The sequence below is a fragment of the Alligator sinensis genome, unplaced genomic scaffold, assembly GCF_000455745.1.
Source record: "Alligator sinensis unplaced genomic scaffold, ASM45574v1 scaffold773_1, whole genome shotgun sequence".
NCBI classification, from domain to species: domain Eukaryota; kingdom Metazoa; phylum Chordata; order Crocodylia; family Alligatoridae; genus Alligator; species Alligator sinensis.
The window spans coordinates 458744-477049 of NW_005842403.1; the positions used below are offsets into that span (position 1 = coordinate 458744).

Sequence of the window (18306 nt, forward strand, 5' to 3'; positions counted from 1 at the left end):
AGGGAAAGTTACCAGATGACAAGTGAAGTTGGCAGCAAAGATATGGAAGGACTCAAACAGCCTAGCGTATTTTAGATGCTTTCAAGTCAGTAGGACTGGATGAGATGCACTCTAAGGTACTGAAAGAATTGGCTGAGAAAATTTCAGAGCCATTAGCTTATACTTTTTGAAAACTTGTGAGTTTAAGTGAGGTCCTGGATGATTGGAAAAGAGAAAATATAGTGCCCAGGATTAAGAAAGGGAAGAAGGAAGAAGTGGGGAATTACACACAAGTGGGCTTGACCTGAATACCTGGAAAGATCATGAAGCAGTCAGCTGCTACTGTGGTACTCCTTTCTAGATGGACACTGACAGGCAGGAACTCCTTCCTTTTCAGAAGCAGATGACCTTCACAGAGGACTATACTCAGCATAAGCAAATCTAACAGCACAAAGACTGTAGGACAAATGGATAAAGCCAAATGATCAGGACTCTTCCCACTCCCCTCCATGTTAGTGAATTTCTTCTGCAGCTCACAGAAGTTTCCTGTCACTCCTTGTCCTCTGGAAAAAAAAGTGGCAGCAGATGCGAGCATAGGACATCTAATGAGCAAAAGGGGTGCAGACAGGAGTTATATTTTTTGTGCAATTGGCCCCCTGAATCACACCTGCATGGTTGCAGAGAGCTTTTGAAATGGCTGATTGCACAAAAACTTAACCCTCCTCAAATCAGGGATCAGATGAAGGTTCTTTACTTAAGAGCATCTTAGGGAACTTGTGTTCCTTAAGGTTAATTTATCATGCAGTCAGGGCTAGGCTGATGCTGATGTTCACTCCTTTGGGACTAGGTGACGTTCTCACAGCCTGGACAATCCCAAAGGAGTGACATGCTGAGTGAAAAGCAGCCAGCCCCTGGCTCCAGACAAGACCAAGGCAGCTGGGCTGAATGCAGGTGCCTCTACAGGCTCCAAGGACTCCAACACATAACGCATTCCAGAAATCCTCTTCAGGGAGGCATGCATGGTTTCCTTCTCCCCCTTCCCTCCCTGCTGACAGCCCCGGAGCCGGCGGCAGGGCTGGGGAGAAAGGGGCAGGGCTGGGGAGAAGGGGGCAGGGCTGGGGAGAGGAGCGGCTCCTCCATTTGTTACTTGCCTGCAGGCAGGCTCAATTCCCCCTCACCCCCAGACCCATAGGCAAACATCTGTTGGGTTGGGGCCAGGGGGGCACTCTAACTCATAGCGCTTTATGTAAAGTGTGATGAGTTAGAGTGGGGCCTGAATGTCTGTCAGCACCCAAGGTTACATCAGTCCTGCCATCGGACTGCCATCTTGGATTTGCAGGACAGCATTGGGAATGCAGCACTGCACTCACAGGGACCAAGAGAAATAGTTTAGTGAAAGAGCAAGAAGCTGTCAGTGAGCAGGGAGTCTCAGACCACTAAGTGAAGGAAGCTAGTGTAGGTCACTCTTTGGGAAGAGATTAATTATAACTCCTGATCTGTAAGTTATTAGCTCATCTTCTGTCATCAGCAACTTGCTCCAGAGTGTCCTGCAGATGCTTCTGAGAGGGCCTAATGAGCTCCATGTGGGTCTCCAGAACAAAGTAAGAGTTAGATAAGATCCATCATAAAGAAAAGGAAAGGCAGACTGAGCAGGCAAAGCATAGTCAATGAGAACCAGTATTGAGCAGTCCCACCGGAGGTTCAGAGAAGCTTATAATAGGGTCCTGCCGGGTAGTGGTGTGTAAAGTGGGAAGTATTCAGTTCGGATTCAGATCTGGCCCGATTCAGAGGATAGCGAATTGATCCGCTGATTTGGATCACTGTTCCAATTCAATTCGGTCGAACCTGAATCTGAAGATTTGATTCTGATTCAGAGAACCAGCGATTCGGCCATAGACACAGCTTTATATGTACCTTGAGGTATGTAGGAAAAACATATAAAGCTGTGTCTATGGCCGAATGATCAAATCTCTCCGAATCTCTCAGAATCGAGAGATTAATGGGTCTCCTGATTCAATTTGGCTTCGGAGATTTGGCTGTTGAATCGGGCCAAATCTCCTCCGAATTGAATCAGCAACTGAAGCTTTGCACAGCCCTACTGCCTGGGGAGGCTGCCTGGCAGTAAGTAACCATGATCAAGGGAGGACATAGGTCACAAGAAAGCTGAGAAGGAGCAGGAGCACCTCTGTGAGCCACTTCCTCCACACAGAGAAGCCCCTGAGGCAGGAGACTGCCAATGGGCATAAGCAGGTTGGGTTTTATTTTCACTCTGCACTAATGGATTTTCATGCCTCCATGTTGCAGCTTCTGGGCAAATGGGAGAGATGAATTAAATTAATCGCTAGAACAGCAAGCTCTCTTCCTTGCATTCTCCTACCGGCCGTAAATAACCCAGGGGTGGTCCATGGCCAAGTACATTCCTGGTGAGAAGATGTGTCCTTGGCTGTGTTCTGAAGGTTATTAAACTTGGACTCTCGAGGCCCACCAAAGGAACTAATGAGAGGACATCAAATTGCACCCCTTCCCCCCCACCACTCCATTTTTGAGAGAGCTTTTCTGGGGATAACTATTGCTGTGGTTTATGCAGAGAGAAGCTCTAATGGAGACTGTGATACCCTCCCTTGGTCATATTGAGGTATCTTACGATGAAAACAGTGTCACTGGCATCAGCAGGACTGCTCACAGAGTAGCATACCTGTGAGAACAAGCACAGATATCACAGTCTGCTCCTACAGCAACCAGACTCTATGCTTTACCACCTTCATCCCACTCACCATAAACACCTGTTCTCCTCCCGCCACACTACTTCCACTTGGGAATCTGTCTTCCTGTTGGTTAGCTAATCCCACTTCCCACGCAAATATCACTGAATGTGGTCCTGAAATTTTGCCATATGCACTGCCCTACCAAGCAGAGCTCCTGTCTATACTGGCTCCCAAATAAGGCCACTCCTAGATGGCAGCTGATTTACATTTTGGTATGTTTACATTTTTGGCACAATACAGAATGACTCTGGCAATGGCAAATTGACATTGGCTTCCCACATCGAACCAGAATGCCATTCTGATTGTTCAGACACTGCATGATCTCATGCCCATGCTGTTTGTACCTAATTCTGGAACGGCGAACAAGGCAAACAACCTTTCTGCTGTTTCTTTCCTAGTAATTGCTTTAATTTATCTTAACAAAAGTACAGTCTTATCCACCTTTTCCTTCTCTTCAGGCCTTTTGGACCCCAAATCTCACACTCTCTTTGCAATCCCCAGCTCCATATTTCCTGAGATGTACACTTTTTGAACCAGCAAACCATTCTTAAGAGACCCTAGGCTTTTTCTGGCGTTGTTTCTAATCATACATTGGCTTTGGTTGCTGAATTTAAGCAAGTCAACAGACCTTTAAACTCAGTTCCGTTGTCAGAAATGTCATTTTACTAAAATAGTTCAGTCTCCTCCTGAGTACTGTAAAGTGAGTGCTCAGAGAGCCCGTTAATCTACTGGAGTCTTTGCAAATGGAAATGTTTGTTTCTCTTATAAAATCTGTTTTTAGAAGTTTGCATTTCTCTCCTGTACAGCTCCTTTCCCAGCGCTTCTTTCCAACACTGCAACAGTGGAGATGGACATTCCCAGGCTGAGACCTTTATGTTGGTAGCCTCCTTCAAGCTCATTGACAGAGATCAGGAAAGTGAGCTAGACCCCAGTAATTCACAGCATTTTTGCTCTGGGCTCAATTAGTGCAAGGCACTCTGTCTGGGGCTACCAATGAAGAATGTTCAAAAGTTCTGTACGAATGAAAGGACCACAAAGACAGATCAGATCACTAAATCCATCCAGTCTACTCCCCTGTCTCCTCCAAGAATGCCTAGCTGCAGTTACCAAAACAAAATGACAGATTTCTATAATGCTCAATTATTACTAGAAAAATATCTTCCTGACCCACACCAGTTAGCAGTTGTATTATGACTTAATGCATGAAAGTTTATATAACTTGTCCCAGATCCTATTCTGCCTCTAGAATGTCTAAATGTACTTACATGGCTTTTAGGTTTCAAAAGGTAGAATTTGATTTCACTTAGTGGACAATCAAAGTGCAGCTTGTGGCCAACTCTTAGTTACCTGACTATTGGGTAGGAGCTATCCTATTAACCCTCTGGGCATTAAGTACCCCCACTATAGGAACAGGACCATTCTTCAGAGATGTCTGGACTGGAAAGAGGACACAAAGGCTAAATGTCTAATTGGGAGGAGGTGTCAACTGGCTTGTCCTGGGTCTGGTAATGTTTAACATCTTCATTAATTATTTGAATAATGGGATTGTTGTATAGTTAACAAATCTGTGGATGACACCAGTTAGGTGGAGTTGCAGACACTCAACAGGGTAGGGCCAGGATCCTAAATGACCTGGGTAAACTGGAGAAATGTCTGAAATCAGTCAGATGAAATGCAACACGGACAAATGCAAAATCTTGCATGTGGGATAGACTCACTGCATACACAAATACAGACTGGGAAATGATTGGCTAGCCTGTAGTATTGCAGAGAAAGGCCTCACAGTTACAGTGAACCATAAGCTGAATATGATCCAGCACTGTTCTTGTTGCAAAAAAAAAGCCAACAGCATACTGCGTTGAATGTCACTTGTGAATCAGGGGAAGTGATTCTTTTAGCACTGGTGAGGTCTCACCTGGAGTACTGTGTCCAGTTTTGGGCCTCATAGTTCAAGAGGAATGTGGCCAGATTGGAAAGAGTCCATTGCAGAGCAGCAAAAATGATTAGAGGCCTGGAAAGCAAGACTTAGGAAGAAAGGCTAAAAGAACTAAGATTATTTAGTCTGTAGAAGAGAAGACTGAGGGGGGAGGGGTTGATAATGGTCTTCAAATACCTGAAGGGAGAAAGAGAGGATGGAGATGGGCTTTTCTCTGTGACTGTAAGGGAAATGACTGGATCAATGGCCTCAAGCTGCAGCAGGGGAAATTTAGGTTGGATATTAGAAGGAACTTTCTCACTGTGAGGGTGAGCAAGCACTGGAACACCCTATCTAGAAAAAATGTGGAATTTCCATCCTTGGAAGCTTTCAAGAGCAAGTTGGACAGACACTTGGCTGAGATGGTTTAGTCAGGGATGATCCTGCTCTAAGCAAGGGGCTGGCCTGGATGAACTCATAAGGTCCCTTACAGCCCTACTTTTCTATGAAGCTATGAACTTTTGCCCAATATGCTACTAATTATAACATTTTTCTAGAAGTGGGAGACTTTGATTTTAAGCACTCAGGCTCTTTGTCTTGGGCATGCTATTTGGTGCAGGCTCAAGGCTACTGCAAGATGGCTACACTACCTAATTTAGGGGCTTTGGAACATGTGAGGAAGAAGTGAGAATGAAGAGGGCATGATTCCAGCTAGCAGTCTTGGACCCAGTATCTGGTCAGTACATACAAACTCCCTTTGTGAAAATTGTCTTAGAGACATTTTATACAGAATATAATACTCAAAAACAGCAGGGTCATTCACATGAAGAGCCATATTCTAAATCTGTTAGAAACTAAGGACTTTCTGTCAAAATAAATAACTTGCAGAACTTTTATATCCAGGTGTGGCCTGTAACAATTAAATCTACTAACTCTGTAGGGCTTCCTTTTGTTCCAAGTAGCTTGGAACATATTAATTTAGGCCTAGTTATTCTGACAAATGACAGATCCATTCCACCAAGACACTGCTGTGCTATTATATTAACCTATCTTACAACAGCTGGATAGAGGTGACATAGTTGGCTTTAGTTTTTGTCACTTCTCAATCTGGAGTCACATGGAAAATTCAGGAACCTTCAGAAAAAGTGGAAAGACCTTTTAAAAAACGACATGACCTTGGGTCTCCCAGGAAAAGGCAGTGCAGACAGAGAAGGGTTGCCAACTGTCAGTAAATTTACTGACTGTCAGTAAAAAAAATAAAAATAGCTATCAATAAAATCCATAAGAAAACTTTAGCTGTCAGTAAAAACACTAAGAAGACACGGCTTGATTGATGCCCTGACAGACACAGCATGCAGTACCACCTGGTGTTTGAGTGGGAGAACAGCACCCTGTAGGGAGCATTCTCTCAGACATGTGCTGCTGCAACAGCCCAGGCTGCCTGTAATACTTCTGGATCACAGGTAGGGCTCTTTTATGGTCTGTGCCAGGACAGGGAGCAGGCAGCAGGGGCCAGAAAGGGTAAGTAAGGCTCTGGGGATGGATTGGGGGGCAGGGGCAAGCATGGTGAAGGGTGTAGTCAGGGGCATCAGGGTGAGCAGGGGGCCCCTGATTGGGGTAGGAAGCAGCACAGTGTAAAACCATTGCTGCAGTCAGGCAGGCTTGCCAACCCAAGAACATTTATTTAATGAAATTTAATGAAAACTTTTTATTAACAACCAAGCTTTTTTACTATGGTTGATGTTAAACTCCTAAATTTGAACCCAGCCCTTCTAGCAGGCAGGCTGGCAGAAAAGTCACATTTACATTATGGAAAACATGTATCAGTAAAAATGTGTCAGAAAAAAGTTTGGTCATCAGTCAAAAACTTGAAGATTGTCAGTATAAGAAATTTCTTCAGTTGATAATCCTAACACAGTCACTTGTATTATCTTTGTTTTGCAATGTCTTAATGGGGTTCCCTGGCCACAATTACCATTAATCTTTTGTTAGAGGGAATCAAGCTGAAATCATGTCTTTTCATCATGTGCTATCTTCCTGGGATGATAGTTTGCCCCTGTAATTACACAAATGGCTTGGAAAAGTGTAAAAGGAATCTCTCTGCATTTTATACTTCTATCCAAACCCTGCACATGCTACCATGGGGGAAAATAGTTGCCCTGAAATGTCATCTTCTGTGAAATGTCCCTTATGAAATACGTGAGAGTCTGCATGCTCCAAAATGCCGTGATTCCCACTGAGACATGGGGTGGATTGAGTGATACAGCTGGTTCAGTCTGACTGCCCTGCTGGGACTTGAGTCAGAGAGACCATTTTAATGTCCAAATGACAGCATAATGCAGAGGAAAAAAAGTGATATATAAATCATCTGAGTTCAGTTCCTCCAAAAGTCAATACACCACTTAACCATAAATAGATAATAAATGGCCCATTGCTCTTTAGGGGCAGCTCAGTTCATATAAGTTAAACAATACAATGTTTATGTGCATTTCCCTGCATTCAGGATGACGTAAACCCAGAACGAAAATTTTGTTTTTAGACTGGTTAGAAATTTAGAGCATTTTCCCCTTTCCATTGTGCCATTTGATGGAATGTATATCTTTCAGTTAGACAGTTTGGTGTAAATCCTAAAAAAAATCTATGACAAATCTTTATCCTGTAGCTTGTAAACCCTGCAAATATCACTTCACCCAACAGTATTAGAAAATAAAGCGTTTTTTTTTTACCAGTGTCTTTTATACTATCTGTCTAAAATGTAATGCATTTTTTTCCATATCATCCCAATTGTTTCTGATTTTCATTAAACTGAAAACCGTTCAGATTGCCATCCCTGGAATTTTTTTGTTTTCCTTTTTAATGCAGAGACTGGTTTGTTTGTTTCTGAAAGCTCATTGTGATGCTTGGTACATTTCCAAACAGAAAAAGGGTAAATATTTAATCTCAGTCAAAAACAGTTTTTATTTTAGACTGGAAAACAGGACAGAAGGAGCAAAAGGACTGTGTTGCAGACAGAGACCTCTGTATGTTGGCTCTGCAACCGTCTTCAGAAAGTACATATGTGCCTACTCCTTATAACTTCAGGGTATGTGCAAAACTGGCCAAAGGCAGTTCCTGGTGAGCTGCAGTTATGAACAACTTCTTACATTCAAACATGGTTTTTTTCCTTTGTTTGTTAATCAAGAGATGTAGTGACAAAAACTGAAATACGTCCTTTCCCCCTTATGTAACCTATTAGAAAAAAAAAAAGACTTGATCCATACAGTGCAAAGTACCTGTGTTTTCCAACAGATCTAAGGACAGAAACAGGTAATGCAGGCAGCCAGATATTGTACCTGCAAATTTTGAAAGTTTTTCCTTTTCCCTATTCCTAGAATTAATTGCTGCTTCCAATATCATATGTATTCTCTATGCTAAAAGCTGGAGAGAATTTCATTCCCTTTAATTATAGTTAGAGGAAGGGAGCGGGAATGGGTTGGATGTTCTATTCCAGATTGTTAGAAAATGTTTTCCCAAAGGCTTCCTGTTACTATTTTGCTAAAGTTATTTTAAAAAGAAAAAGTGGGCCATGGGGACGACAGTGGTCATGGCCTGCCCTTGGAATATTTCCCCACTGTGGGCTGACAGAGCTTAGTGCCACCTCAGTCTGCATTCACTTTTCAGAGCCCCGTGTATGTTTGGATGATACGTGTTTGTTGCCCCTCTCCAATCGATCCACACCTTCAGCTCCTTGGACTCGCAAGTACCAGAAAGAATGTGAACCATGCATCTCTGGAGAGGCTAGTGCCCAGTGTCATTGTTACGTCCTAACTACTTTCCAGTACAGGGGCTAGCCAGAAACAACAGGATTTTCATGAAAAATAAACTCCAGAAAAGTTACATATGATCCTGAAAATGTTCAAAACATGGTTTAAAAGAGAAGACTCTGAGAGGGGCTGGAAATTTCCAGCTGGAAATCTGGAATGGTCCTTCCACTGAGTTCTCAGCTGAAACAAGGGAACAGGCTTGGCAAATGTACAGAAAAGTCTTGTAAACAAAGGAGCAAAGTTTAAATGCGACTCTGTTAGTCACAAAATTATTAAGATGTTTAAAAGATGATACAACATTTTTTTCTTCTCTTTTTATGATTTCCCTTGAGCCTGTCCCAGCTACTCAAGCCTGGCGTGTGTTTTTTATAAACATCCTCAAGAAAAGATGGCAATCTAAGCAATATGAACATGAAATTCAAGAATTATCTATGACTGCCACTACTTCTACCAAGAGTTAGATTGTAGTGGATTTAGACGTTAGTGGTATCTTCCCTGAAATATGTTACAAACAAACAGTGGATTAAGTACTGTGCCTTATGCAAGTACTTTTCAGTCACAATTTAGAGCAGCGGTTCCCAGCCTCGGGTCACGATCCAAATAAGGGTCGCGGGGGCAATGCCAGCGGCGCCGCACACAAAGTACAAGCCGCACTGCATGCCAGAAGCTTCGCTGCCCCTGCGCTCCACTCCCAGGAGCGGGTCACAGCAATAAAAGGTTGGGAACCACTGATTTAGAAAGTACCAGAAAGCTTTAGAGGATTTTTGGGGATTGCTCAAGTATATAATGTTGGCAGCATTGGACAGTCTGCAGACTATAGTCCTTAGGAGTCTCCATACATATGTGCCTCTCTCACAATGACCTCCTTGGTTCAGTTTACACAGGAGGCAAATGATTCTGCAGCCACTCTTACATTTGTGCACCAACATATCCAAAGTTTCCATTGTTCTACATTTACACGTCTTGCTCTGAAAACTAGATCCTTTATGTTGCGTTTGGGGAATGTAAACTAGATCCAAGATCCAATGTCTTTGACAAAGAAGTATTGTACTAAAGGATAGCATTCTACCCTTCAATGGGTGTTATATATCTAACAAAAAAAACTATACAGCTGTAAAGTACAGGCAATCCTCAGGCAGATTTGTCTAGACATGTAGTACTCAAACTTTTTGCCTGGCAGGCCAGATGGGCTGGATGCAGTCGGTGGTCCCAATCTAGTGGCCGCATGGTAAACCCCATCTGGCTGTGTGGAGTGAGACAGAGGGCAGCCCAGACTCAACCCAGGCCTGTGGGAGAAGGGGGCTTGATTTAGCCCCATGGTGAGGAAAGAGGGGAAAGGGGCAAGGGGATGTAACTTAGTCCCAATCCTGCCACTGCTGGGGTATGGCCCAGTCCTGATACAGCTGCGAGGGGGAGAAGGGGTGTGGCCCAGCCCAACCCAGCCCAGCTCCAATCTGTTGTGCATGGGGTTTGGGAATTTGGCAGGTAGCCCACAGAGGGAGTTTTGGGGAACTGTCATGGGCCAGGTCAGCAGCCTCCCCCCCCGATGCAACAGCTTGCCAAACCTCCCTATGCAGGTTGGGGCTGTGGGGTGGGCAGGGAGCTGGCAAGGGTGCTGGTGGCAGTGGCAAGGAGGAGCCTCAGGACAGCCCCAGCACAGGCTCCAGGTCCCACTTTTTTCTGCTGCCGCTGCTGTGGCCAGGGCAAGCGGGTCCAGAGCAGCTGCTGCAGGGACCTTGAATCCCCATGAGGGGCAGGCCAGGGCCAGGACCGGGGCCATACCCTCAGCCTGGCCCTTGGGCCCTGCCCATGCAGGTCCTGGCTGATCTCCATGGAGCTGGGGCCAGCAGCAGCAATAGCCAGAAGGAGCCACCACTGCCAGTGCTGCCGAGAAATGGGGTCCAGCCATGGAGATACCCCAGCCCCACTGTGTGACTGAGGGTGGCAGGACAGGCCATGCGCCAGATGGTGCCTGAGCCAGGCAGGACCAAGGGAACCACCATGGGCTGGACAAAGTCCCTCAGAGGGCCGGATCTGGCCCACGGGCCACATATTGCCCACCCCCCGTCCTAACTGACCAAAATATATCAGCACAGGAGTGTTATGTGAGCACCAGGGAAAAGCAATCTTTAATAAACCAAATACCATCAGGAAATATAAAGATAAAGGACTATAAAAAAAGTTTGCATGTATGTGTACATTGTGTATCAGTTTGTGACATATATACTCTCCTTTCTACAGAGGAACTTAAAAGTTTCCCTCAAATAATCTTTGGTTTTCTACAAAGCAGAAATTAAAATCGGCAGAAAGGAAGATGGTAAAGCATTAAACAGAACTAGTGGTACAACCCTTTTCTCCCAGAAAGGTTGACCACTTAGGTGCCTCCAAGGTATTACAGCACCTAAAACTGGACTCAGAAAGGGCTAGGTACTTAGGCTTCTTATACAGTTAAGGGGGAGAGCTGGATGCTCTGAAACATGATTGAGAGAGACTGGACAACAAAAAAAGGGGCTGACTTGAGATAGCCATGGGAAACATTAACTGCTGTGGTGTCTGAATTCCCACTTCTCTTCAGAGCTTTGGCATCTAATTCAGGGCCCCATTTTAGACAATTACATCCACTCAGAGTCCTACTCTTCCAATGGTCAACATGCAATGGAGCAGGGATCACACTTGAAAGATAAAGCCCATGATTGTGCTGGTGCCATTACTATCATCCACAGCTTGTATAACAGCCATCTGGTTAGAACACTTGCTCAGGAAGTGCAAGACTTAGGCCCTAGGCCTCCCCCACTTATCCTGAAGGAGTTCAAACTGCATTTCTTACTTCAAAGAAAGAGCTCTAACTACCAGGCTACAGAATTGCTGTGAGGGCCTCTCCACCCCTCCTGTTGAAACTAGGTCACTGAGCAGCCACAAGTGCAAGCATCTTAGCACTAAAAGGAGCAAAAGCAAGCAGCAGCTATGGCACTTGCCCACAAGGCAGGAGGCATGAGTCTTAAGACCTCCTGCTCTTGGAACAGTTTGTGCATTTTATGCAAGACAGCCATAATGAATTGGGCCTATCTGAGGATTTGGGTGGAGTTTAGGAAACCTTTCCACCTCTTTCCTGGATTACAAAAGACTTGAGATAGAAACGAGGTGGCTCACCACTCAGACTGGCGTGCTTTGGGACCTGCATGAAAGTCTACATTTAAGAACGTATGCATGCCTACCATCCAAACTGTAGAGATAAAATGAATTTAGAAATCTCGTGAATTTTGTGGCTGCTGAAGCAGGGTTATTCTGGACTGCTTTTTGTGATGTAGGTGCCTATATTCTTCCTAAGTCCTATTTAGCTACCTAGTTTACAAACCTAAATCTGGCCCCTTGTTCCTTAAAACTAGAGACCTCAATAAATATATTATCGCTAAGAACTATCCTTCTCATAACAATCTAGCTATCAACCATGGCATTTTTGTACGGTGTTTCTCCGGTGTACGGAGGTAACTCAGGGGTGGCCAACCTGTGGCATGGGCCACTTCCATGTATGGCATGTGGCAGACTGGGGAGGTGACAGAGAACACACCTGCAGATAGGTCAGGGAGCAGAAAGCAGAGCAGCAGATTGGGCAGAGGAAGGGGATGTGGGGCTAATTTGTGGCACGCCTGCCAAAAATGTTGGCCCCACTGATCTAAATAAAAAACAAAACACAACCCCATATACACATGTACACACAGGGTGCTTGTACACGCAACAAAACTGGCCTTTAAAGTGACTGAACTGCCTTTTTGCACTGCTTTAATGATGTTGCTATTTACACATTCAGCAGCATATTCTGCTTTAATTTTGTGAGGATGTACGCATTAGGCAGCGTATTTCTCTTTAAATTACTTTATTACATAGCAAGGTAAAACCCATCCGAGGTATTTTAGTTTAGAGGGAAGCACTGGGCCTTGTGCAGCTCAGGCAGGCTCCGGGAAGAAAAAAAAAAAGGTCAGGCTCCTCGCCACTTTGGTTTTTCCCCTCAGTGGAGCCTGCCTGCACAAGCTGCTGCTAGGTCGCACAGCCCCTGAACTGTGCAGGGCCTGGTGCTTCCCTCCATGGTGGCAGCACCCCCCCAGGACCACCCGGGCCAGATGCTAGTGGGTGGGTGCCACCTGGGGGGCGCTGTCGCCATGGAGGGAAGGACCAGGGTCCCCCACAGCTCAGAGACTGCTCAGTCCACCAGCAGCTCACCGCTTCCCCCCTGCCGCGGGAGAGGCAGGTGGGCTCTGGGGGGAAAAAAAAGAAAAGAATTGGGCCCCTCACTGCTTTTTTTTTCTTCTGGTGGAGCCGGGAGGGGGGGAGAGGAAGGGACAGGCAGGTGTTAGGGAGAACTAAACCCCCATTGCGCATACAAGCACCCACACGCACCCACATCTTGATATATGGATTTCAAGTGAAGGATAATCCACAACCTCCCTGGATATGTCTACATGCGCTATTAATGCACAGTAGGGTTACTGCACATTAAATAAGGTGCAGTAAACTGTTCCCTGGACAGGGTCTACACATGTACTGGCTTGGAAGCAAATTTGCTCCCAACCAGAGCACTTGAGATCGGGGATGTTCCTGCCCCCTGCCATGCTAGGCCCTGCTGCAGCAGCCAGGGGGAGCTCCAGGGTCTCCTGGGTGCCAGCCCTAGGGCTGACAGAGAGCACGGGGCTGGTCCCAAGCCTTATGTGGAGGAGGAAGAGCTGTCCTGGCATCCCAGCCATGCGGGGATTGGACCCAATCCCCATGTGGCCAGGAGGGGCATCCCCGCTCATCAGGGACACTCAGCGGGAATACTGCTTGGCAGCCATGTAGGGATTGGGAAAGTCCCAATCCCCACGTGGCTGTCCTTCCAGCTGGGGATCTCTCTCCCTGCCATGTGGGGATTGGGTCCTTATCCTGTAAATACGGGTAACAGGTTTACTCCACATTAGCCTATTTTACTGCGAAGTAGCTCAGCACATGGTTGTATAGTGAAGCTTTACTGATTAGTCTGATTAGATTAGTCTACTGCGCAGTAAAGGATCTCGTGTAGACGTGCCCTCTAGGTAACTCATTCCAGTTGTTAATTGTTTTCACTCTTACAAATTTGCACCTTATCTGTAGCCTGACTTTTTCAGCATCTGTTTCCAACTACTGTACCTTGTTAAGATTTTGTCTGCTAGATTACAGAACCGTCTGCTATCAGAAATCTGCTCCCTATGTAACTACTTGTGGGCTGTGACCTAAATTTCTCTTAGACAGTATTAATTTCACTAAAGGCCCCAGCCCCTCCTCCACCTGCCACCGCTTCCAACATAGTGATGGATCTCTGTTCAGGTCTGAGGTCCTCTTAAGTGTCTTTGAAGTGCATTAGTCCTAAGACTAATGACTGAACTGGGGAATACTTTCACTCACTAGCAACAGGAAACAAAGGTTAATTAGTGCATAACCAAGATATAGATTTGGCTTCCCAGTGCAGAGGAGCTGTGAAGAAGCTCATTTCTATTTTGGGTTGTTTATAAACAGCTTCATGGTTACCCAAGTTTGCCCTTTTCATCACAGAGAGGGAAGACATATTATTATGTAGTTAAAATACTTCTAAATATACTCACTCCTCCAAGATTTAGCGGGGAGTTGGGAGTCTCGAGCTAGTCCTAAAGATCTCCTCAGAAAACAAAAATCAGTACTGGAGACACTTCCTGGATTGGCAGGACTGAAACTTTTCCTTAGAATACCATATATGCTTTTCTGTACTTCAGCAGATCCAGGGAAAGTGGCTAATTCTTCCCAAATAAGGGCTGCAACAGAGGTGGAATACAGTGGTCACCGAGTAGGTTCTTATACAAGGTAATACCTGCCAGCTCAGAACAGAGTATGCAGAGGTGAGGGGCAGAAAAGCAGAACACAATATGCCCACAAACTACACACAGCTGGCAGATCTCATTTTAGATCAAGCAGCTGGGTCAGTATCTCTATAAAAGGCTCATATTTAAGATAACGTCAGAATCATAGTCTCTGCCCAGGCAAAGAGGGAACAGACTCCTTCCTTCAGTAATCCTGATTAAAGGCACTGGAATGTTAAACAAAAGCAGGCAAGCTTTGTAGAGTTTATATGAGCTCTGTATTATCTGTCAAGAGACCCACAGTTTGTATGCTGTTGCAAAATTAGCTGATTAGCAATAATATGATGCAGATTGAGGTTTTAACATGAAGCTAGAAAAGAAATTCCCTGGGTATTTAATAGTCTTGGTCCTTTTGTACAACATTTCTGATCCAGACACACGCTCTAGTTTAAAGAAGGAAAACTTGTCTCTCATTTCCTGTCCCTGAAAACTCATCTCCCATACATGATAAAATCTTAACAAACTTGAATGGCTATTACCTCCAGAAGAAATCTTAAAGCCCTTTCTTGCTGATCCTTATGCCTGTCTGTCCCACCCATGCTTACCATTCTGTTTCTTGCCTGCAATTTTTTTGCTTGATGTATTTAATCAGAAACATGGGGCAGGGCATATAGGGTGAATACAGACAGACTTGTAAGGCACAAAGCTGAAAGCTAAGTGACTTTACACCTGTTTCCAGACATAATATGCAAATATGCTCTGTGTGACATCTTAGACAACCTTGATATACATGATAACCTATACATAGAAAGGGAAAGTGACTTGTTATTTAACTGACAAACCTGAGGGCCAATGAGAAAGTTGAAATTACGTCCACCATCCTAATATATGTGCCCCACAACAGAGCAGAAGGCACAATTAAAATGCTGGCACTGACTGAACTTCTAGTGTTGGGCACTGGCATTTTACCAGCGCTAATCCTCAATTTCTAACAATGCCAAGAAGAAGGAAGGAGTACAGAGGATATTTTTTCTCTCCCTCCAGGGATTGAAATAGAAGAAGAGTCAGCTCTGCAAATATCTAATTACTGCAAGAAAATCTATCTGAGCTAGTTTTGCCAGGAGCTTAACCACTAGCCAATACGCTTTGTCTTCCATATCCTGAAGCTACCAAGGGGCAAAGAGAGAGAGAAAGCAGCACTCTCCTTAAAAGCCTACATTTAAGCCCCATTCTTCTCACCACAGAGAAGGACTTCGCTATTCTCTTTCTTCCTTACAGGGCATCTCTACTCTGAAAAATGAATTCCCAAAACAGTCAAACAACCTTGCCCGTCCCACCATAAAATCCTTTCCCCACAACACATGTTCAAATACTGGAATAGGTCTGTGTCACCTGCTTTACTAAGGCTAAACTTTACGTTTGAAAGTAACAAATTTTCTAGTTTTCTAACTTTTCCAATTTTGAAACCCATCATGTTACCAGTGAGGATATATAGGAACATAGGACTGGAAGGTGCCCCTACGTTTGCAGGTGAGCTTCATAATCACCACATAATCCCCCACCCACAATTTCACGGAACAATACCCCAAACACCAAGAACACTTTATATTTTGTCATAGGTAAAAAACCAAGGGAGAGGAGGGCTCTACCAATGCCCTGCCACTGCAATGTCAGGGAAGTAGGTGGATAATATGTGCACAAAGGAACATAGGAAAAGGTCTCCGCCCCACACTACTGAGGAAGCCCAAAACTCCACAGTCTGTGCCGTTCCAAAGAATATTTCCCTTCCCTGTCTGGATATTTAGCTTTCTGAATGTCAGTTTTTGAATGCTGACAGAGAACTAGGGTTACTTACATGGCACTAGCAAATACTATCTTCAGTGTCACTGAGCTATTCTTAAGATCATTTGTTCTGTGGTCCCAGTATATTCTTAATTCACCCTGGTCGAGGTGGAAGAAACACATCCTTACATCATATGACAGTTGGTACATAAGAACAAACCTAGGTGTGCTGAGCCAAGGTCAACTGTGCTTCATATCAGTAGCAGCTAAACAATGAAGTATAGCAGTGGTAAGAGGCCCATTAACCTATATAGAATATCCCAAAAAGGTTGTTGTAGAGTCGAACAAGTGTTGAAGCACTTAGCTGAAAAAAGATGGCCAGGCCACACCAAGGTAAGAATAAAACTCCTAGAAACATCCAAGGCATTTGGAGTGGAGAGGAAGGGAAACATTTAACTCTTTGCTTGGGTATCAAAACTATCTTGTTTGTTGCCTCTATGCCTGCAATTATCTTCTTGTCTTTCCTTTTAATATTCTGGCAGCACCCAGAGACCTCAGGCAGGATCAGGGCTCTATTGTGGTCAAGTCTGTACAAACACATAAGAAGATATAACTTCTATTTCAAAGAGTTTACTATTTAGTTTGGGGCTTGATTACTCAGCAAAGCAACCAGAGCCAGGATAACCTGTTAAAATGGGTATTCATTTAAGTCTCTACTGTGCTTACTAAAACTGTTTATATTGTTCAGTATTCTCCTTTACAGCAGATGGCCATCAGGCCTGGGACACGGATACTTGCAGATACAGACAGCTAAGTTTCAAGAGTCTCATACTTTTGGATACTAGTCCACTTTGCTACAGAAAAACTTGCAAACACAATGAGGCAGCATTTCTCCATACCTTCAAGCATAAAACAATTGTTCTATACTTGAGTTAGTAAATGCTACAGAGAATTTATATGGGCTGCATTGAAGCTACACACAAGGAAATGTGAATGAGATGGACACAACAAAACCCCCACAGAATCAGGGATTACAGTAAACCATTAAAAGAGAAAAATTCACAGTGCTAGTTCAGAGAAACTAAAAAGGCTTGCCAGCTATAGAAAAGGAGAAACAAAGATAAAATTGCATAATTAAATCCATATCCTAACAGAAGAGTGACCTTTAGTTTACAGTAAACATCCAGAATCAAAAGGCCTTATTGTTACTTTCTTATACACCCATTCTGTATATTGATTTCCAGAGATTAGCACACTTTCTCTGACTTTTCCACATAATATCAACGGGGCAATGGAATTCTCTAAAACACAAAATAGAAACAGACATTAGGAAATACATCATTGTGAACTGTTTTTAATGCTGTGAAAACTTGAGCTTATTTCTGGGAGATATGTTCTGGCTGCAAAAGTTGCTCCCAGGAAAAACCTACAGAAGGATATTGGACTATCAGAGGAAAACAGATATAAAATCCCCTATGTAGCCAGAGCTTTGGTACTTATGAATAATGTTTGGATTTGAAAAAAAAAAATCCCTGTCTCCTTCTCAAAGCATCTGCCAATCCCTGAATAAATCTTTCATTTAAATCTCTCAGCACGCAGCCTTGCAACATTGCCGCTCATTTTCCTACATGGCAGCTGCTTCTATTTACACTCTATTTTTCCACATTTATTATTTCCCATTTTTCACCCTGAAACAGCCCACTGGCGTTCAAAGGTGTATCACTTTTTTTTCTCAGTGTCCCTGGTCACAGCTCACATGTTGGCAGATGTGACTTACGTCCACTGACAGTTCCCTCTGAATAAGTTTCTTTGTCTCCTTTTCACAGTAGTTGAGCATTGCCTCTCTGTTGTACAGGCCAGTTGGCTGTTTGTCAGTTTGGTTTCTCTGCCTGAGTCCAATAGGGATGCTCCCATCCGGATCAGCTGTATCCAGTTCTTTTTCCAGTTCTTCCATCTCCTCTGGAGACAGAGTGGACAATAAGTTATCGATATCTGGATCTTCACTGACTTGCCTTCGGTACTTTGCTACCCTAGACATCTTGGCAATTTGCTACTGAAATACAAGTGCAGCAGTATGTAAAGCCAAAGGGTGGAGGAAAACTGGTGAAGTTGTAGGACAGCGTCTGAAAAAGCAGTGTCCAGAGAGAACAGAAGCTACTTCCCTCCAGCCAGCAGGTGCTGAAGTGTGAAATCTAAGGAGCTCTGACTTACTGCCCCCCAGC

General features: G+C 44.2%; 1 protein-coding gene across 1 annotated transcript in view; it reads right to left on the reverse strand.

The window, feature by feature from the left end:
* LMOD1 (leiomodin 1) overlaps positions 1-18306 on the reverse strand; it is a 38527-nt gene extending 20221 nt beyond the window's left edge. Inside the window, exon 1 of the mRNA XM_014522849.2 lies at positions 17862-18306. Coding sequence (XP_014378335.2) covers positions 17862-18122 — 261 coding nt within the window. The 5' untranslated portion in view covers positions 18123-18306. The remainder of the gene's footprint in view (positions 1-17861) is intronic.